The 19,331-nt window shown below is 43.7% G+C and overlaps 1 protein-coding gene across 2 annotated transcripts in view; it reads right to left on the bottom strand.

The window, feature by feature from the left end:
- Window positions 1-7,253: 7,253 nt before the first annotated feature.
- The window catches only part of LOC147620647 (coatomer subunit zeta-2-like), a 29,104-nt gene continuing 17,026 nt past the window's right edge, over window positions 7,254-19,331 (bottom strand). Inside the window, exons 6-7 of one of the 2 annotated variants that reach the window (XR_015269959.1) lie at window positions 7,561-7,671; window positions 7,254-7,474 (exon numbers count right to left, since the gene is read on the bottom strand). Coding sequence is in view for 1 of the 2 variants with exons in the window: in XM_086824908.1 (XP_086681034.1) it covers window positions 7,612-7,671 (60 nt within the window). In the remaining variant the exon portion in view is untranslated. Of the gene's footprint in view, window positions 7,672-19,331 lie in introns of both variants that reach the window. The other variant, XM_086824908.1, reaches the window with a different exon arrangement.

A 19,331-nucleotide genomic window follows, 5' to 3' on the forward strand; every position in this document is an offset into this window, starting at 1 on the left:
ATTATGTGACTTTCATTGATGACCACACAAGGAAAGTGTGGGTATATTTCATGAAAGAGAAGAGTGAGGTGTTCACTCACTTTCAGAATTTCAGAGTTTTGGTTGAAAAGCAAACAGGGAAATATGTCAAGTGCCTAAGGTCAGATGGAGGGGGAGAATACTTCTCCAATGAGTTCTCTAAATTTTTGAAGAAGAATGGTATTCGGAGACAGTTTACATGCAGATACACTCCGCAGCAAAATGGAGTTGCTGAGCGGAAAAACAGGCACATTGCTGAGATTACGCAAGCATTGATGGAAGAGAAGAATATGCCGCATTGCTATTGGGCTGAGGCTGTTTCTACAGTAGTATACATCATGAACAGGACTCCAACTGCAGCCATACATGATGTAACTCCAGAGGAGAGGTTTACTGGCAGAAAACCAGATTTGTCTCATCTGAAAGTTTTTGGATACATTGCATATGTGCATGTGCCAGATGAGCTGAGAACTAAGCTGGATCCAAAAGTTGAAAAATGTGTGTTTATTGGATACTCCCTTAAGCAAAAGGGGTACAGGTGTTATAACCCTGCTACACGTGAGTTGAGGGTAAGCAGGGATGTCTTTGATGAGATGAGCAGCTGGTATGCTGCTGAAAAAGAAGCTGTTGGGGCTGATGTGAGTGGAAGTGTGGTTGCACAGAATGCAGGTCAGCAGCAATCACAGTCTTTGAGTGGACCAGGAGAGTCCTCATCTAGTGGGTCTGTTGATAGACCATGGAGTGGCAGGCTACGTCATAATACCAATCCTGCAAATGTGATTACTACATCACGTAAAGGAAAAGAGAAAGTGGTTGAGCCCCTTGGTATGCCTGACATTTCTGCAGGGCATTCTCATGTTGATGGAGAGTCTAGTGGCTCAGATATGAGCCTTGATGAGGAGCTTGGGATCCCAGCTATGAGAACACCTGGTGTAAAGAAGGCTATGGAAGCCATTAATGAAAATCTGCGAAGATCAGGGAGAGTGAAGAACCCTGTGCAGAGATTTACATATGATGGTTATGTGGCACATCACTACGCATATATGGCAAAGGTTGTGCAGGTTGTTGAGCCCACATGCATTGATGAGGCTGTTGGAAATGTGTGTTGGGAGAAAGCTATGGATGAGGAGATGGATGCACTATATGGAAATGAAACTTGGGATTTAGTGCAATTGCTAGAAGGCAAGAAAGCCATTGGATGCAAGTGGGTGTACAAAGTTAAACATAACAGTGATGGAAGCATAAACAGGTACAAGGCTAGATTGGTAGCCAAAGGATATGCACAGCCATATGGGATTGATTATGAGGAAACTTTCAGCCCAATTGCCAAGATGGCAACGGTGAGAGTTGTGATAGCAATGGCTGCATCAAAGCAATGGTCTTTACATCAAATGGATGTAAAGAATGCATTCTTGCATGGGGATTTGCAAGAAGAGGTGTATATGTTGCAGCCACCTGGTTATGAGGATGTGGGTCACCCCGAGCATGTTTGCAGGTTGAAGAAAGCCTTGTATGGCTTAAAGCAAGCACCAAGAGCATGGTCTGACAAGATTTCTAAATATCTTGTCACTATTGGCTTTCATGTAGCCAATGCAGATTTCTCATTGTATGTGAGACATGGTGATAGAGGGGTTGTGCTTGTTGTCATCTATGTAGATGACTTGATCATTACGGGGGACCATGATGCACAGATCTTTGATGTAAAGATCTTGCTTAGACAGAAGTTCGAGATGAAGGATCTGGGGGAGCTCAGATATTTCTTGGGCATTGAGGTGATTAGGTCACCACATGGTATTAGATTACTGCAGAGACAGTATGGCTTGGACATGTTGTCCAAGTATGGTATGACAGGCTGTAAGCCTATTTCTGTGCCATTGGATCAGAATGGCAAGTTGAGTGCAGATTTAGGAGAGATCTTGGAGGATCCTACTATGTACAGGCGCATAGTAGGAAGCTTGATCTATATGACGATCACCAGACCAGATTTGAGCTATGCTGTTGGGTTGGTGAGTCAGTTTATGCAGGTTGCATGGAAACCGCATTTGGATGCAGTGAGACGCATACTGAGGTATGTGAAGTCTACTTTGCATTGTGGACTATTCTATGAGACTGGGACAAAGATATGTGTACATGGGTACACAGATGCTGATTGGGCTGGTAGTATCTCAGATAGGAGATCTACCAGTCGCTTCATGTTTTCTTTGGGGAGTGCTGCTGTGACTTGGAGTAGCAAGAAGCAGCCTACGGTTGCTCTATCGAGTACAGAGGCCGAGTACAGAGGAGCTGCTATGGCAGCATGTGAGGTAGCTTGGTTGAGAAAGCTACTTGCAGATTTGGGTCTATCAGTGGATAGACAAGTTGTCATTTTTTGTGACAACATTAGCAGTATACAGTTGGCCAAGAACCCAGTCTTTCATGCTCGTACGAAGCATATAGAGGTCCACTACCACTTCGTCAGAGAGAAGGTCTTGGCAGGAGACCTTGACCTTGTTTATGTCAGCACAGAGGATCAGGTAGCTGACATCTTCACCAAAGCATTGGGTACAGAGAAGCTCCGCAGATTCAGGGCTTCGCTTGGTGTACATGAGATGGAGTTGAGCTCGAGGGGGAGTGTTGAGATATCGAGCTCGTCTAGTGAGGCGGTGGACACTGATGACCCGCCTGGGGGATAGGCCCCACACTTACACCACTGGCATGGTTGGTGAGATCATGGGAGATATGCGGCCAGTGGGATGACAGGCTGTGTGACAGCCATTCTAGAGACTGGCATAGTTATAGCGCCAGTTCATTTAGTCGGGTTCACACTAGAGAGAACTCGTGTATGTATTGGTTGAGTACCTTTCATATTATGAGTACTCTTATCTTGTATATGGTGTGTTGAGTGTTGAGTAGAGAAGAAGAAGATTTCAGCCTCTCACCTTGTGTGTTCTCTATTAGGGTTTTGTGTGTGTGTGTGTGTGCTTGCAAGAGCTCAAGCTCTCTTCCCCCTGCATCTTTTCATATACATCATGGACTCCCAAAGCCGATGTAATAGTAGCTCCTGGGTCAAAAGAAAAGCTCAAATACAAGGAAAAGCTCACTAGCCCATCTTCATGATCATAAATCTGAAACCCAAAGTATGCACCAAGAAAGCTCAAAACCCTTGGCCGAAATATCAAGAGATCCTAACTCAAAAGAACCAACGTCGTGTAGGCCAAGACCAGGGTGTAAATGTCTTACCACATAATTATCTACCATGCATCTCAAATAGCATATGATGCAGGCCAAAATAAATGTCCCAACAGTTCTAAAGAAAATAGGATCATGTCGACAATCCTGGAAGCCAAAGAAACATATCTCATGGTCGGCATTGCGCAAGACCAAATGTGAAACAATACCATCATCCACTATATCGATGTCTAGATATGAAGAATACACTAGCTCCAAAACTATATCAGTACATCTTCAGGCTGTTCACATTGCCATTGGTTAATAAATCAATTGAGTGAAGCTTTGTAGAAGTTGTTATCCTTGCACTATAACCCAAGCATGTCATGGTTCTCGAATACAATTGTGTGGTTTTTTTCTTCAATAAGCTTCCATGGAAACTTCACACATGTGTACACAACAATCTTGTTCTAAACTAAAACTGCATGTAACTTCTTGAAGAATTTTGCTACAAAGTTGAAAAATTATGTATATATCTTCAAGATTTACAATTTGCACCAAAATATATTAATTATGCACACTTGCACCATGACTTCTTTGAAATGCTTCGAGCACAATAATGTCATGCACAAATCTACACTGAAACTACGTAATTTGCTTCTTTCCTGATAAAGAGCATGCACCAAATCTCTCTTGTCCAATGTTTTGCTCCCTTTCTTAAACTTTCTTGCAAACTTTGCTTACTAAGCAAGCTTTCTTGTGCAATATTTAAAAAAATGTAAAACTAAGCAAGATTAGGATAAATTTTATCTTATTGTTATAAATTTTGCACCAAACTTTGATGAATCTTGAATACATCACCAAGATCTTGAACTTTGCATACTTGTCTTTGTTGCAACTTTACTAATCTACACCAAGAATCATGTAAACTTCACTATGCACAATACACCTTGCACACTAATTTGAGAATGATTAACGTAATCAACTCTAATCAAGGATCAAAGATCAAGAGCAATCAAAGAAATAACTAATCAAAATCTATAGAAATCCTAATTTGAGAATGATTAACCTTATCAGCTCTAATCAAAGTTCAAAGATCAAGAACACTCAAAGAAATGAGTGTTCAAAATGTATAAAAACTCTAATTTGAGAATGATTAAGTACTCCAGTCACTCCTTAATCAAAACATCAAGATCAAAGTCAAGAGTTCCCAAGATCAGAGCAAACCTATGATACCAATGTAAAGAAGGGACATAACCAAGCTGAGATTTGGGAATGAATCTAAGCCATATCCATGAAAACCTATGTGTGATAATCTACACATAAGGGATCATGAGCCAGTTCCCATGAAAGCCAAGGGTCCACTTATCATGGAAAGATTGCCATGAATCATACACAGAAGTATGAGCTTTGAGAAAAGTATATGCCAAATGATCCAAAAGGTCATAAGGTAATTAAAAGGTATAAAAAGGTACAATAGTTCTAGGGCTGCTTTTATAGTCCCAAGGCCCACATGCCCCTAACATCATATGTATAAATGCCCCTAAGCCCCATGTGCCTTCGCCCATCCCCCACGTGCATGTGCATCCTAAAATCCCCTTTGTTACAATTCATACATCATGCCATGAAGTGTTGCAATAGGGTTCTATTTCACAGTATAAATTGCATTTGTTGCTATTGCTTCAATCTAAAAGTAATGAGGCATTTTTTTCTCATTCATCAACGCACAAGTAACTTTTGCAATATGCATGTTCTTCTTTTTTGCAACCTTATTTTGTTATGCAAGGTGTACCTCTGCTGTAAGAAACTCCCTCTTTATCTCCCCATACTCTCTTAGTGAATTCATTAGAGAAATATTCTCCCCCACCATTTTATCTTAGGCATTATATGTGCATATCTATGTCTTTCTCAACCGTAGTCTTGAAGCTCAGAAAGTGCATAAACACTTTGCTTCTCTCTTTCATAAAGTATACCCACACCTTTCTAGTGTGATCATTAATGAAAGATACATAACAATGGCATCATGTGGCATCCTTTGATTGATGTTGTCTTTGTTGGTTCCCAAGCGTCCTTTGATACTAGTATTCTTTGATTCATGTCATCTTTGTTGGTTCCCACACCTTTCTAGTGTGATCATTAATGAAAGATACATAACAATGGCATCATGTGGCATCCTTTGATTGATGTTGTCTTTGTTGGTTCCCAAGCGTCCTTTGATACTGGTATTCTTTGATTCATGTCATCTTTGTTGGTTCCCAAACAACAAAATGCACCACATCTATTGGTCTTTGACTTATATTCTTGTCATATGGCAATGCATGCTTAAACTATTTTTCCAATTGGCATGCTTCATATACTTTGTGCATTCCATCCACTTTGAACTTCAGTAAACTTTTAACGATACTTTGGATACTTTGGGCTTGCTTAATTTCTAGCCACAGAAGATTAACATGACTAATACTTTTATGCCAAATTTCAATATGTCTGCGTAAAAGAGATTCAAAAGCAATAAGATCGAGGATCTATAAAGAAAATCTCTCAATATTGAGCTAATGATTTCTTATACCTTTGGGCTAGAAAAGGGAACCAATAGAGATGGTAGAGTCTTTCATATCCTTGGGGTGGTTTTCTCTAGGGAGTTAGGCTGATGAAGCTTATCTTAGTAAGGCATATATATTTTCTCTTTCCTTGATTAAATAAGAAAATGTTCCCAATCCCATTCCATAAACAAGGAGTTTATTGTTTTACTCCATGACCAGCCTAGCAAATATGTCAGGGACACTTTTTTTCAAGGCGTGACCTATGCCAAATAAATAAGGATTGTGAGGTAATGGGCCATATGTTCTTTAATTTTATTATGAGCATGCCTTCAAGGTCACATGATCTCATCCTTGAAAATTTAAGAGCTTCACCTTTAAACTAGCGCAATCTTTTGAATTATCACTTATTTCCATAGGATTTGGTATCTACAAGCTCATCATCTACCTAGGATTGTAGTTGCTTAATCCATGTATATGGTGTGATCACCAAGGCATATCATTGTTCAACAAAGATAGGGTGTTATTCAAATTAGGGTTCACTCACATATGAGACAAATCTTTCCGAGTCCAAAGTTACAAACTACTTGAAACATCTTTAAGCTTTGCACGATGGGAGAGATCCAAACAAAGGAGTATTGTCTTTTCAAATGTTATGTCAACTATGCCATCCATAGTAGATAAGAAGGCTTTTGGTCATTTTCTCTTGGTATATGTATGGGCCTCTTCCTTGTGGAGATGGAGCATCAAAAGGTATTGATGATATCTAGACAGATCACATGATATCTAGAGAGATCACACGTGCATCTACTATTCCTCTTGTTTTCATAATGTAAAGGATAGCAATAAGAAAGGTGGGGAAAATGTCATTTTGGGATAACATGTGAGATTTACGATTACCCATATCTCACATCATGTTCTTGATGTAGTACAAGTTATTGTTGAGACTCATGACTAAAGGAAACATCTAGGAGATACGCACTACGTATGATGAATTACATAAAATTATCAAAGATAACGTATGGGAGGATCGAGGCCAAAAGACCCTGCGCGAGGTTCCTTCAATCCTCAAAAAGTACACTACCTCTGGAAGTTTGCGCCCCTTCCATGTATTGAGATGTGGACTGAGAACATGCCTGCCACATGGTGAATGCCAAAAAAGCCTTGAGGAACTTTACCCGAGTGCTTTATTTGGAGGGATCTAAGCTCACTCGTTGTTTGTCAAGGCATCGGAGTTGCAAAAACTTGTGAAAATCTGGTCTTTCCAGGAGCTGTGAGCATTAATCCTCGTCTTAAACGATCTCTGATTGGGTCCTTCGTGGCCTTCTCCAAGTTGAATGTGTTCATAAAGACCATTTAGTTCGGCACTTAGATCTTTTGCTAATATATTTTGGAGACGCTTCTAGCCTCTTTCTAACATTGAGACTGCTTTCTTTCCCCCTTTACGCAATGCATGTGATTAGATTATTATTATTATTATATTGTACTCAATTAATATTATCATTAATCTTTATGCATAATATCATCGCTTGCTCCATGATTCCCAATGGCTTTACAATACAAATAGCATTGTAATATTTGAGCATAATAGTTATAACCTCTTTCAACCTTTACTCTCGATGAGCCTTCACGACTGTTGTAAACATATTATTTCATTTTTCTTACCAATAAAAAGCACACCCAACATGCATCGAGAAACACACTTGCATGCATGAAGTTCGAGAGCTTTTACAAATTTGTTCCTCTTGAGAATAAGCTTCAGTTTTTTCCATCTACAGGAGACGAAAAAATGTGTTCAAAACTGCACTTCGAGGCTAAACAATTGCTCCATAAAAAGCAAAGAGCTGAAGAGACACACAAATGCTGTACTATCCCAATCATCGAATGTGGTCGCCAGCACCACCCTGTTTTACTTCAGCAATGATCTGGCTAGATGCTCCCTTGCTGTGGCAAGTGCTTGTGAGATAGTCTGCAATACCCAAACTGGAGAGATCAGATGGAGAATCCCAATTAAAGACATTTACTGCAACACACTCAAACGAAATTGGGCATTACAATGCTTGGTTTGGGCACCAAAATCTACCAAGCAGGCATGATACAATGTTGTGAGCTTCAAATACTTCCAAGACCATTGAATGCATTAGAGACCAAACTTTGACGTGCAAATAATTTGAAAAGAGAGCTGAGGCGAGTTCTCATACGAACATACTGCAAATGCCAAGGGGAATGATGTTACTTTGGTCTACTAGCCTCTGTAGACTCTGGGCTCTACTTCACCTTGCTCTTTCTCTACTTTTTCCTGTTGCTTATCATGGTGTAAAAAGAGACAGCTCCCTAGAGCCCAGGCACACTTCAGCTGCAAGGCTCCTGTTGGTTGCAAAGAGGCTCTTCTTTCCACCGAAGAGTTTTCTAAATTGATATGTTCCACAATGCCCCTACACCATTGACTCCCAGAATTTTCCTCCTCATACACGGAAGCTAGTGGAAGACTACAGAGCTCTCCCCGTAAAAGTGATTGTAGATGCCCTTCTTTGGAGTCTCTCACAAATGGAAAGCCTCTACAAATGACCCCATGAAGATGCATGGTATGACAGCCACTATTGCCTACCAACTCTCTTTTAGGCTTGGAAGGTCAGTCCTATTGGACGCCACTCCTTCCAGCCATTTTCTAGAAAATAGCTACCTCAAACAAGTGCACCTATCATCTCACAACCACCTTCAGAAGTTTTGCCCCTCGTGTCACCAAATCCAAACCCAATTCTAAGGTCAGGTGCCTTGGTTCCCCCACTCTGCAAGCTCCATAGAAGCCTCAGTCTGAAGAACTCTCAATACGACAATGTCACTGTTGTGATTGGAGACCTGGGTTAGACATGATCTTATGGATTGCAAAACAAGGAAATTTCACATGTACAAGTAATCTCAGGGCTACAAAGAGTAGTTGCTAGTTCACATCTATATCTGCAAAAGACACATCAAGAGAAGGGTCCTCCCATATTCAGCTCTTCCAAAAATTATCCTCAAATCACCACACCAAAGTCCATCTACAAATTTACCATATTGCCCTGCTAAAATTCTGTCTCCATGAGTGGCTCACACACTACAACAAAAGAATGCCAAACAAATTAGACATTTGCTGAATCCAACTAAAAAAAAGAGCTAGATCCAACCATAGTAACATGAGACGTTTCATTTGTTTCGTTGTTTCGAAGGTTTCGTTTCGTTTCGTCTCTTTTGGACGAAATGCAAAGGTTTCGAAATGACACTTTTCATATACACATACCAAATTTATAACATACCCAACAGAAAGATGAAGATGTGCATTTTTTTGGGACTAGTGGGTATGAAATTAGTGATTTTGGGAGTAGGTTTTTGGTATTTTCAAAATTTGGGCAAGAAAAGGAGAGAAAGAGAGGAGGAAAGAAACAAGTTGGAAGGGAAGTGGAGAAAAGGGAAGGAGGTGAGAAGAAAAGGAAAGAGAGTTGGAAGGCAAGAAAAGGAGAGAAAGAGGAGGGGTGGACCATGGAGGAGAAGAGAGAGAGAGAGGAAAAGGGAAGAGTAGGAAGAAGAGGAGGCATGGAGGAGAGGAAGTGAAGGAACAAAGAGGAGTGGACGAGAAGAGGTAGAGCAACGGGCTGCAGCCGGGAAGAAGCGTGGGATGTGCGAAGTGACAAATGGGCAGCAAATAGGGCAAAAACGACTACAAAAATTGCATTTGCAAGAAAAAAAAACCCTTTCGTCCATTTTTTTGACCTAACTTTACATTTGGACGAAACGCCGTTTCGATGGGCATGTTTCATTTTGTTTCAAAACGTTTCATGCCAGAAACATTTCGTGCCATTTTTTGAGGGCGAAACGCGTTTTTATGTTACTATGGATCCAGCACCACACACATCCCTCTGCCTATCTACTCGCTAAGTGTCACATATCTAGACATCTTCCCCTTCTCTTCTAGTCCATTTGTTCGATTACGAGAACTATCGTGATCCTAACCCTTTAGATTTCAACTAGAAATTTCTTGTATTTCTTGAAATTGGAATGACGTTCTTTTTCCTTTCACCCATAATCATGTCAAAAGTGCTCTCTTGCGAATAGAAGCTGCCGTCAGCTCTTTTTAACATCACAAAACCATTTTCTAAGATTGGCATGTCTAGTAGGTTGATAGAAAGGTCTGCAAGCTCAAAAGCCAGTAGGTCTAGAGTCTTTCAGCGAAGTAAAAGTTTGACAGGCCTATATACTGCTGACTGCTTTACATCCCGCTTAGCAACATAGCAATGTCTGACTTTTATTTATCTGTAATCCGTTCCCATGGCTTAAATCCTACTGTAGAAGCGGTATATATACCAATGGACTAAGAAAACAAAACCAAAGTGTGATCTTCACTCCATGACAGTCTACTCACAAAGCTTCCAAATCATCAACTCCATCATGGATAGCATAGACTACATGCTACAACATCCCCAGTCACATCATCAACTCCCAAGAGTAGTTGCAAGTTCATGCATAAATGTGTGTCACCATAGTAGATGTGTCACCATAGTAGACTAATCTTCATAGACAAACCACCAAATTTGACTTTCTATTACTTCTCCAGAGCTGAGAGGATAGACTATATACCCAACATCCCCACTCACGTCATCAACACCCAAGAGTAGGTGCAAGTTCATGCATAAGGCTGTGGGCAGACTCAAACCATGATGAAGTCTAGCACATGCACACACACACCAGCTGGCTCCAACTTGGACGAAGACTTCAAAAGGAACCCACATGTCTGCTAATATGGCAGAAAGTATACCAATGGAAAGTTTAGGTTATTTCCCGTCTTAACAAAAATCAAGGTTATATGTAGAAGATGTCAGAATACGCAGCGGAGATGATGACAAAATCTGGAAACACTAGAGCAAGAACAGTGCAAAAAAACAGCACACGAGAAGGAGAGAGATAGAGGCATGTTACTCTGCTCTATATACACAAGAAGATCCCGGAATACAAGATACTACAAGACACAAATGTGGCAAGGGCTGTGGGGCCATTTTATATGGCCCCCAAACAGCAGTCGGCCTGCTGTAGGACAGCCGACAGGGGTCCAATCTCCACGACCAGCATAATGCCCGGTCGGCCAGCCCTGTATACTGTCGGCCAGCATCAAGAAGGTGTCCAGGTGTCCACACACAGTCGGCCAGCACCAATAATCACTCAGATGCAGTCGGCCAAGAACTAGGACCTCCCACCACCTCAGGACTGCCCCCCAAGCCACAGAAAAATGGGAAAAATGGGGGGAAAATACGGGGAGTGAGGAAAAATGAGAAAACACCTACAAGGGCGGGCAAACCCACAACAGAGGCCCTGGTGTATCAGTAAAGACAGGAGATGACTTCTAACACCCCCTCTCAGCTCTTGACTGTGAAACCAACCACAGGGAGCTGGAGTGCCGCCTCAGCAAAGCCTGAGATAGCGACTTCATGAAGAGGTCCACTGTAATGTCCTCCGTCGAACAAAACTCTAGCAAGATGTCATCAGCAACAATCTGTTCACGAACAAAGTGCCTCTGGATGACCAAGGGTTCCACCAATGGAAACCCAATCCTTACAAGTAACCTCTGCAACCTCACCACCTCACAAGCAGCACCACAAGCAGCCCGGTACTCTGCCTCTGTCGACGACAAGGCAAAAGATGACTACCTCTTACTACTCCATAATACTGCTCCTGGGCCTAAAGTAGATCTCCACGTGTTTGGATCTCCTCCCCAATCTGAGTCACTCCAACCGTGGAGTCGGACTCCATCCATCAATCCCCCTCCTGTGTAAAAGAGACCAAGATCCTTCGCATGCTGCAGAACCCACAAGATACGCAAGCCTGCCTCCCAAAGAGTCATCTGCAACCATGAGCTCAACAGCCTCATCAGGAAGCTCCCGTCCAATCTGGTATCCATCAACCAAATCAATGAACCATTCTGCTTCCAAGTCAAAGAGGCATCATACTGCTCACAAGGATCAGCACCTGTTACGGTGGAAAGCCAAATCCTAGAAACCTGCCAATTCAAGGCCTTCAAAAACCTGTAACCAACCCCCTCTGAATCCGGAACCACAAAGCCTGGAGAATGTGCAACGTCCACCTCCTTGTGCAAGTAATCAACTACCACCTGCCTAGCTTTCCAAGAGGTCCCTGTGGGAAGAACTTCCTCATCTACAGGAGTTTCTTTGTCCCGAATACTATGAGATACCAGAGCATAAGTTACCTGTAAAGTTTCCTCTGACTGACGAACACAAGAACTACCAACATCTGTACTAGAAAGTTCCTGCCAACCGCTGCCATCAACTAGCAAGCTATCCACCATCTGGTCCCAGAAAGCCTGCATCTGCAACGTATCCACACTTAAGTGGCCATTACCAAACTGCCACTCATCACAAAACTGAGGACCTCGGAGAGAGAGTGCTGAAAGTTTGTAAACTCCATTCTCCACTCCGCCCAAGCGGAACACCGAGAAGGGTGAAGAATCCTCAGCAGCAATCGTGAAGACTCCAGCATTTGTGCACTTGGAGGTGATGGACACCAATGTTTCATTTTCTTCAGGCAGGGAGGAGGTTGGACTCCTGGAGGACTCGCTGCTACAAATACTCAGGAGTGGATTCTAGACAGTGGTGCTTCCAGGCACATGACTCCTTCCCGTTCAAATTTACAGGATCTCTACAGGTATTCTGGTCACATTCTTACTGGGGATACATCCACTATCCCAGTTCACAGTGAGGACAAGTTGGAGATAGTTCCCGATGGCAGAGGGGGGAGCATTCCTCCCAGATGTTGTATGTTCCCACACTTGGTATTCATCTGTTGTCAGTGCATTAGGTTTGCAAGACTGGCGTACGGGTGGAGTTTGATGAGCATTTTGTTGCTCTCTGGCCTTTCTCGCCACAATCATTACAGGTCCTCTCTGCCTTCAGTTTCTCCCCGTCTGAGTCGGACTTCTTCTCAAAAGACTTCTCCGATGAAGCCTTCCCTTTGTCCTTGTTGTTACGGCCTTTCAACCGTTGGCCATTTAAGGCCTCCGAACCTTCGCTCTGTGGAGGGTTCGAGAATCTTTCCTCTTGGTCCAAGACCATGGGCACAAGCTCCTCCCACGTGATGGTGCTGAGCCTGCCCACTGGTAATCAAAGACGAGTAAAATGCTGAGTACTGAGAGGGTAAATGCGACAACAACGTTATGGCCATGTCCTGTGACGATATCTCCTTCCCAGCCTATAGAACTTCCTGCTGAAGAGCCTGCAGCTTCTTAATATACTCCCACATCGTCGACGACTTTGCAGGGCTCATAACCCGCATCTGTACTTCCGAGGAAATCCTCTTCATGGGCGATACCCTGTTGTAAAGAGAAGCCAAGTGCTGCCATATACCTCTGGCCAGTATCATATGCTTTACATGATTGATTACCTGGGGTGTGTAGTTGAGGAACATAAATGAGCGGACCCTGGCGTTGACACGATCCCACAATTGTGCCTGTGCCTCACGGTCCATTCTGGTTGACGGTAACTCCCCTTCCTCTACCTCCGGCCGTGGAACCCCAACAACGATGAAATCAGCAAGGTCGTATGACTCCAGAACAGATTCCATCATAACCTTCCATATGCCATAGTTGTTCCCATCCAACTGACAGTACACCGGGAACGTGGAGAGTGTAGCCAGCTCAAGCAGATCTGCCATTGCGGAGATGTAACTGAAAAAGGGTGGGTAGGTGGGAACCAGTGTTACCAAGCGTTTCTGAAACGGCAATATGAAACGGGTTTCATACGTTTTTGAAACGTTTCATAAAAGGTAAGAAACGGGTACAAAAAGGTTTCATACAAAATAGAAAAAGCATGTATATTTTTAACTTGAAATATACAAAAGAAAAAACTATTGACATAAGTTATAAGAGACCACAATAAAAACAAAATATATGTAAGATATGATGATATCACAAATCATGTGGGTGATCACTGATGACTAAACAGAAATCAAAAGGATCACCACGTCATGACTCAAAATCCAAGATCAAAATAAATAACATGTCCAAAGTTCAAACTAAATAACATGTCCGAATAAAATGATGCTGGCAACTGCTAGCTACTATCTGCATTCTCATGCTCATCCTCATCTGCATCTTCTACCTCTGCAGCCTCACTCTCAAGGTCACTGCCGGTAGCCGAGTCCTCAAATGCCTCATCCTCTAGAGGTGCAGGTGCACCACTAGTACTAGCCTCTCCAGAAGATCGTGTAGTGCGAGCCGGAGCCATGATCTCCTCATAGAGCATAGAATAGATGTCTCTCTCCTCTTGAGGAATGTCGGGAATCTCCTTGCACTTCATGATATCAATCTTATCTCGATTCACTTGGCGAGGCTCAATGGGATGACCCTTTTGTTCTAGCAATCAGAGATTGCAATGACAAAAGACAAGCCTCTCCAATTGTGTTGTGGAGAGTCTATTTCTCTTTTTCGTGTGAAAAAGAGCCCATGTACTCCAGTTCCTCTCACAAGGTCCTAAACTAGCTCATAACCCTTTGTTTGTGACAAATGTGCCTTCAGCTTGGTGACACTGCCATGGTGCTTATCAACACAAAAGTTGCATTTTCACTTTCCGGAGCCCGAGCCACCATATCTAGACTCGAAGGTGACATTGTTCCAAAGAGAATCACCTGTTCGAGGCATCCTACAAGGTGGGGATAAATGCAAATTGTTGGCCTTGCATGTGCAACACAGAACATATACTAATCTCATTATATGATTCATGATTTTAACTGTCATCTTGGCCAACAATAGAGCAAGGGGAAGAGAAGGTAGATAGCCTTAGAAGTTAGGCCTCAATAGAGCAAGGGTGGACCGTGGAAGATATGCCATAAATATTGATGGAAGAGAAAAAAGTGTGCTGCTTTGTGAGTTGTGCAGAGAAAACCAACATAAAGCAAAACATGACATTACCCCTTTGGAAGACCTCCACAAGGCCCAAGGACACCAAGGAGCAGGCAGGCTGACACGAGCGATGGCAGGCTAGCACACAAATCGGCGAAAATGTACAGGCGGCCGCCACTGGGAAACGCGAACAAAAGTGCGCCGTACAAAATGATTCGATGCGTAGGTTTTTAAAATATGCATGATGAAAAAAAAACGCGTTTCGTATTTGACGAAACGTTCCGTACATTTTGAACCTGTACGAAACGCGTTTCTATGCAACTGTGGTGGGAACAAAGAAGAACTTACACTTGCAAGTGGCTGTCCAGCAAATCAGCCCGCCGTCCTCTTGCTTCTCCTCTTCCCGAACAATCCACCGATCAACAATGCAATAGTCCCCCTCTTGCTCACACAACTCCCAAGAACTATCAAGAGCCTAGGGCTCTGATACCATGTCAGAATACACAGCAGAGATGATGACAAAATCTGGAAACACTAGCGCAAGAACAGTGCAAAAAAACAGCACAAGAGACGGAGAGAGATAGAGGCATGTAACTCTGCTCTATATACACAAGAAGATCCCGGAATACAAGATACTACAAGACACAAATGTGGCAAGGGCTGTGGGGCCATTTTATATGGCCCCAAACAGCAGTCGGCCTGCTGTAGGACAGCTGACAGAGGTCCAATCTCCACAACCAGCATAATGCCCAGTCGGCCAGCCCTATATACTATCAGCCAGCATCAAGAAGGTGTCTAGGTGTCCACACACAGTCGGCCAGCACCAATAATCACTCAGATGCAGTTGGCCAAGAACTAGGACCTCCTACCACATCAGGGCTGCCCCCCAAGCCACAGAAAAATGGGAAAAATGGGGGAAAAATATGGGGAGTGAGGAAAAATGAGAAAACACCTACAAGGGCGGGCACACCCACAACAGAGGCCCTGGTGTATCAATAAAGACAGGAGATGACTTCTAACAGAAGAGGCATCCTCAAGTATCCACCAGGGGATAAAGTTCATGAAAAAACTTTTCAAGCTTTAGTTAAGGGGTCCATTTCACCTATATTAATGCTTCAAACTTCCTTACTTTGGCACATTCGCTCCTAGCTTGATCAAAGAGTAACTATTAAGTACTTATCGCTAATCACATGGTTAGTGGAGCCTAATCTCGAGTTAGGGGACCCTAAGGATTAGTGCAGCATGCTATGATTACTTGGGTAAGGTTTATAAGTGTTATTAGCTATTTATGAGTCAACGGCTACTTATACCTAACTGAGGCTATGTAAGTGTGGTGAATTTTTAGCCCACGGGCTCGGCGGTTGGGAGGTGAGCCAACATGCACCCCTTCTATTTGGTACTAATCTTATTGCTTGTGTCTAGGGAGATCTTGCAAGATCTTACAATAACACAACAGTGGAGCATTCTCGATCCAAGATACTTTTTGAATTTTCAAGTGCCGTTTTCAGTTGTGTATTTTGGTTCTTTCTTTTATTTGCTACTTAATGCTAATCACATGGTTAGTCGCCTAATCTCAAATTAGGGGACCCTAAGGATTAGTGCAGCATGCTATGATTACTATGAAAGCAGAAGTCGAAGAACTATTTGTACGACGTCTAAGCCCCTCAAAAACAAGGACCCATATAATGATTTGGCCAAGCTCTAGCCATACACTCAAATAGTGGGCTCTGATGGTATTTACCAAGGTTTAGTTTTTTTTTCACCACTCGAGGGAACAAGGAACAACCAAGAACCGGAAAATCAAAATGCGAAATAATTGGAGCTCCCACAAGACCTATGCCTAGCCCCCCACGAGTAGCCCCCACGTCGCCAACCCTTCCTCCCGTCGCCGCCTTCTCCTATCCTCGCAAAGCCTGCCCCTTGCACCTCCTCTTCTGGTGGCTTGTCGTCGTCTCTTTTGCACCCCGCCTCTGCATCCCCTGTTGTGCCTAGACCCCCGCCCCCGCCCCTGCCCCTGCCAACCCTTTTTGGCTTCTTTGCACCCTCTCTTGCACCTTCCAACATCCCACCCGACCCCACCTTCTTCCACCTTGTGCTCATTATCCGTCCACCCTCCTCTTGCTGCTCCTCGCTTCATTGCATGTCCACCCTCATTCCTCGGGGGCTCTTTGTCCTTTTCTTTTTCCCCTTTCTGCCTGCCTATTTTCACAGTCCCTTTGATCCCCTTCTTTGATCCCCTTTCCGCGAAGTGTCACTTTTCATGCTGCAATTTCCCGATAAGTGTTGGCTTCCTTTGGTCTTCACCCCTTTAGGATGACTCCATAGCAGACGCTCCATCATCCCCGGCCGAGGCCACCGCCACTTGCTTATTTTCCAAGGCAGACCTCCAACTCTTGGCATAGACACTCTCCGCCCTCATGGCCTCTTCATTGGTTTGCAAGCTCGTGGGGAGCCACCGAATGAATGGTCGAATTCGGGATTTGCTCAAGGCAACCACTTTGCTTAGCGAGCCCAACAAAATCATCGATATTCATTTTCATGGGCATGGCTACACCCAGGTGGAGTTTGACTCTCAAGTGCCTATAGAAACGGTGTTAAAGCGCAGTCCCATCGTGATATGCACAGCTCTAGCGTTCTTCGCTTGATGGCACCATGGCTTCAACCCACATCCGACCCCCTTGCAAGACTATCTAGCTTTCCCGTCCCGGTTTGCTTCCCTTTCATCAATCGGTTGATCGATTGGACAGGCCCTCATACTGCCGCCTCCTTGGTGTGGCCAAGGCAACTGGGATTCCCTCTATCGGAGAACACACAGCCTCTCTAGAGGCTCTACCGCAGGTCATCGCGCTGCGCAGCTTCCTTCACAAGAGGGGCCAATTCTGCAGCACGTGGAGTACTCACGTCTCCCTAGACAATGCTTCATTTGCACACAAATGGGACATCTGACCCGCGACGTTAAGCCCGCCGAGGACGCCACCCATCAAACGCACACCCAAACCCACTTCGAGACCCCCCATCAGGAGCAAAGAGAAGTCCAAAGGGCTAGCTCTGCCCCTCTACTCAACTAGATGAACACGTGCCAGGTGCCTTGCCAGGCAGACCCGGCGTCCCAAGCAGCGGACATCCTTTTCCTCCAAGACCACCACCTCCCTACAAGGAAAGTCTTGCTAGGCCATAGCCACACCTTCAAGTCACCCATTTTTGGTCCTGAGGGGAACCAAGGGGGTGTTTGCATCTCAACCAGTGAACAGTTTTGCTATCACCAGTTCTAGACTCTCGCACCATTGTTCAACCGTTGTTGCATCCCAAGGCTAATCACAATTAAGACCTTCAAGTTAGGATAACCTTAGCCTAGGGATTAGGCATCGTCAGTGGGGGTTAGTAGCTTTTATGTGACATGTGCTATATTTGGCCCCTTGGTTTATAGGAGGCCTATATAAGTGACTTTATGAGACAGTTTGGGGGAGAGCTCCTTAAACCTAAACTCAAGGCCTTGACACTACTCCATGCTTACATCCGATGGGTGTGTACTAGTGGTATGGGACGCCAGAGCGCCAAAGCCTCCTGCGGGCATAGCAGTGGCGCTATGCTCAACATTTCTCCTAAGGCCAATGCAGTAGCCAGCTACTTGCCCCCCTCATTCTTTGACTTTGCTGAGCCTCACCACCATAACTGCAATTTCTCATCTACATGAACATCGACACCAGCTGCAAGAAAAAAAAAAATAGGGTTTTCCCTAATTAGGCAAAAATTGGCCTAATTGAACCTCCCAAATACATAAAAATTTGGGGCTTTTCTGTAATTCAGCTCTCTTCACCACATTGAAGGTTCTGCAACACTCAAAATTTGGGGGACTGAACAATCTACATCAAATTAAGGATTTTGCAACATCAAAAATTTGGGGCTTTTTCGATTTGACCCCTCCTCCATCGAATTGAAGCATGGAGCCATGGCAACGCCGCCCATAAAAAGTCTGCATCAACATTCCATCTGCATGGAGGCGGATAAAAATCTCCAACAATACTTATTTTCCGTGTTTTTATGTGTAAAAGCCAAGGGTTCTCTTCTCGATCATATTATAAAAGGTTCCTTTCTCATGACAATCCCTGTTAGGAGCTAGGGGGGTGACGAAGAGCTGACCTTGCTGCTTTGGTCACTTTCTGATTGGCGGATTACCATGGCATGGGAGTGCTCATGGCTAGATCGTTGCTTTGCAGTTGGTGATGGGGTTAGAACATAGACGACGCGAGGCTTTTTTGCGCACTTGGCACTGGGGCCCCTTTCTCTCTGATCGGGCAGGCAAGATCACTTGGCATTATAGGCCACCGGTTCGGCTTTCACCCCCTCCCCCTCTATGAGATGGATTCCCTTCGAGATCGGCCAGCAATGGAGGCAACCACCCTCCCCCTTTTCTATGTTACCTCTTATGAGGGTTTTGAGCATGTACACTTAGCCTATGGCTGATGTTTTAACTAACAGAAGGATCTCTTTCGCGGAAAAAAAAAAAAAGAAAAAAAAAAGATACCAAGGTTTGCGTTCAATGGTTGCCCGAGCCTAATGCTTGAGGGTGCTCCAAGAGAAAATATGGTTGGTGATCTTTGCTATGATATGTTTCTACATGCAGATTGATGGTTTAGGGATCAAGCTGCACTAAAACTCATGCTCAACGGTGTTCCAAGAGAAACTTTGGCTGGGTGATCTTGTAAGCTTGACGGACATAACGTAGCTAGCATTTGGAAGCCATAAAG

This window comes from Cibotium barometz, chromosome 31 (genome assembly GCF_041138505.1).
Source record: "Cibotium barometz isolate CiBa-2024 chromosome 31, ASM4113850v1, whole genome shotgun sequence".
Classification (NCBI taxonomy): Eukaryota; Viridiplantae; Streptophyta; class Polypodiopsida; order Cyatheales; family Cibotiaceae; genus Cibotium; species Cibotium barometz.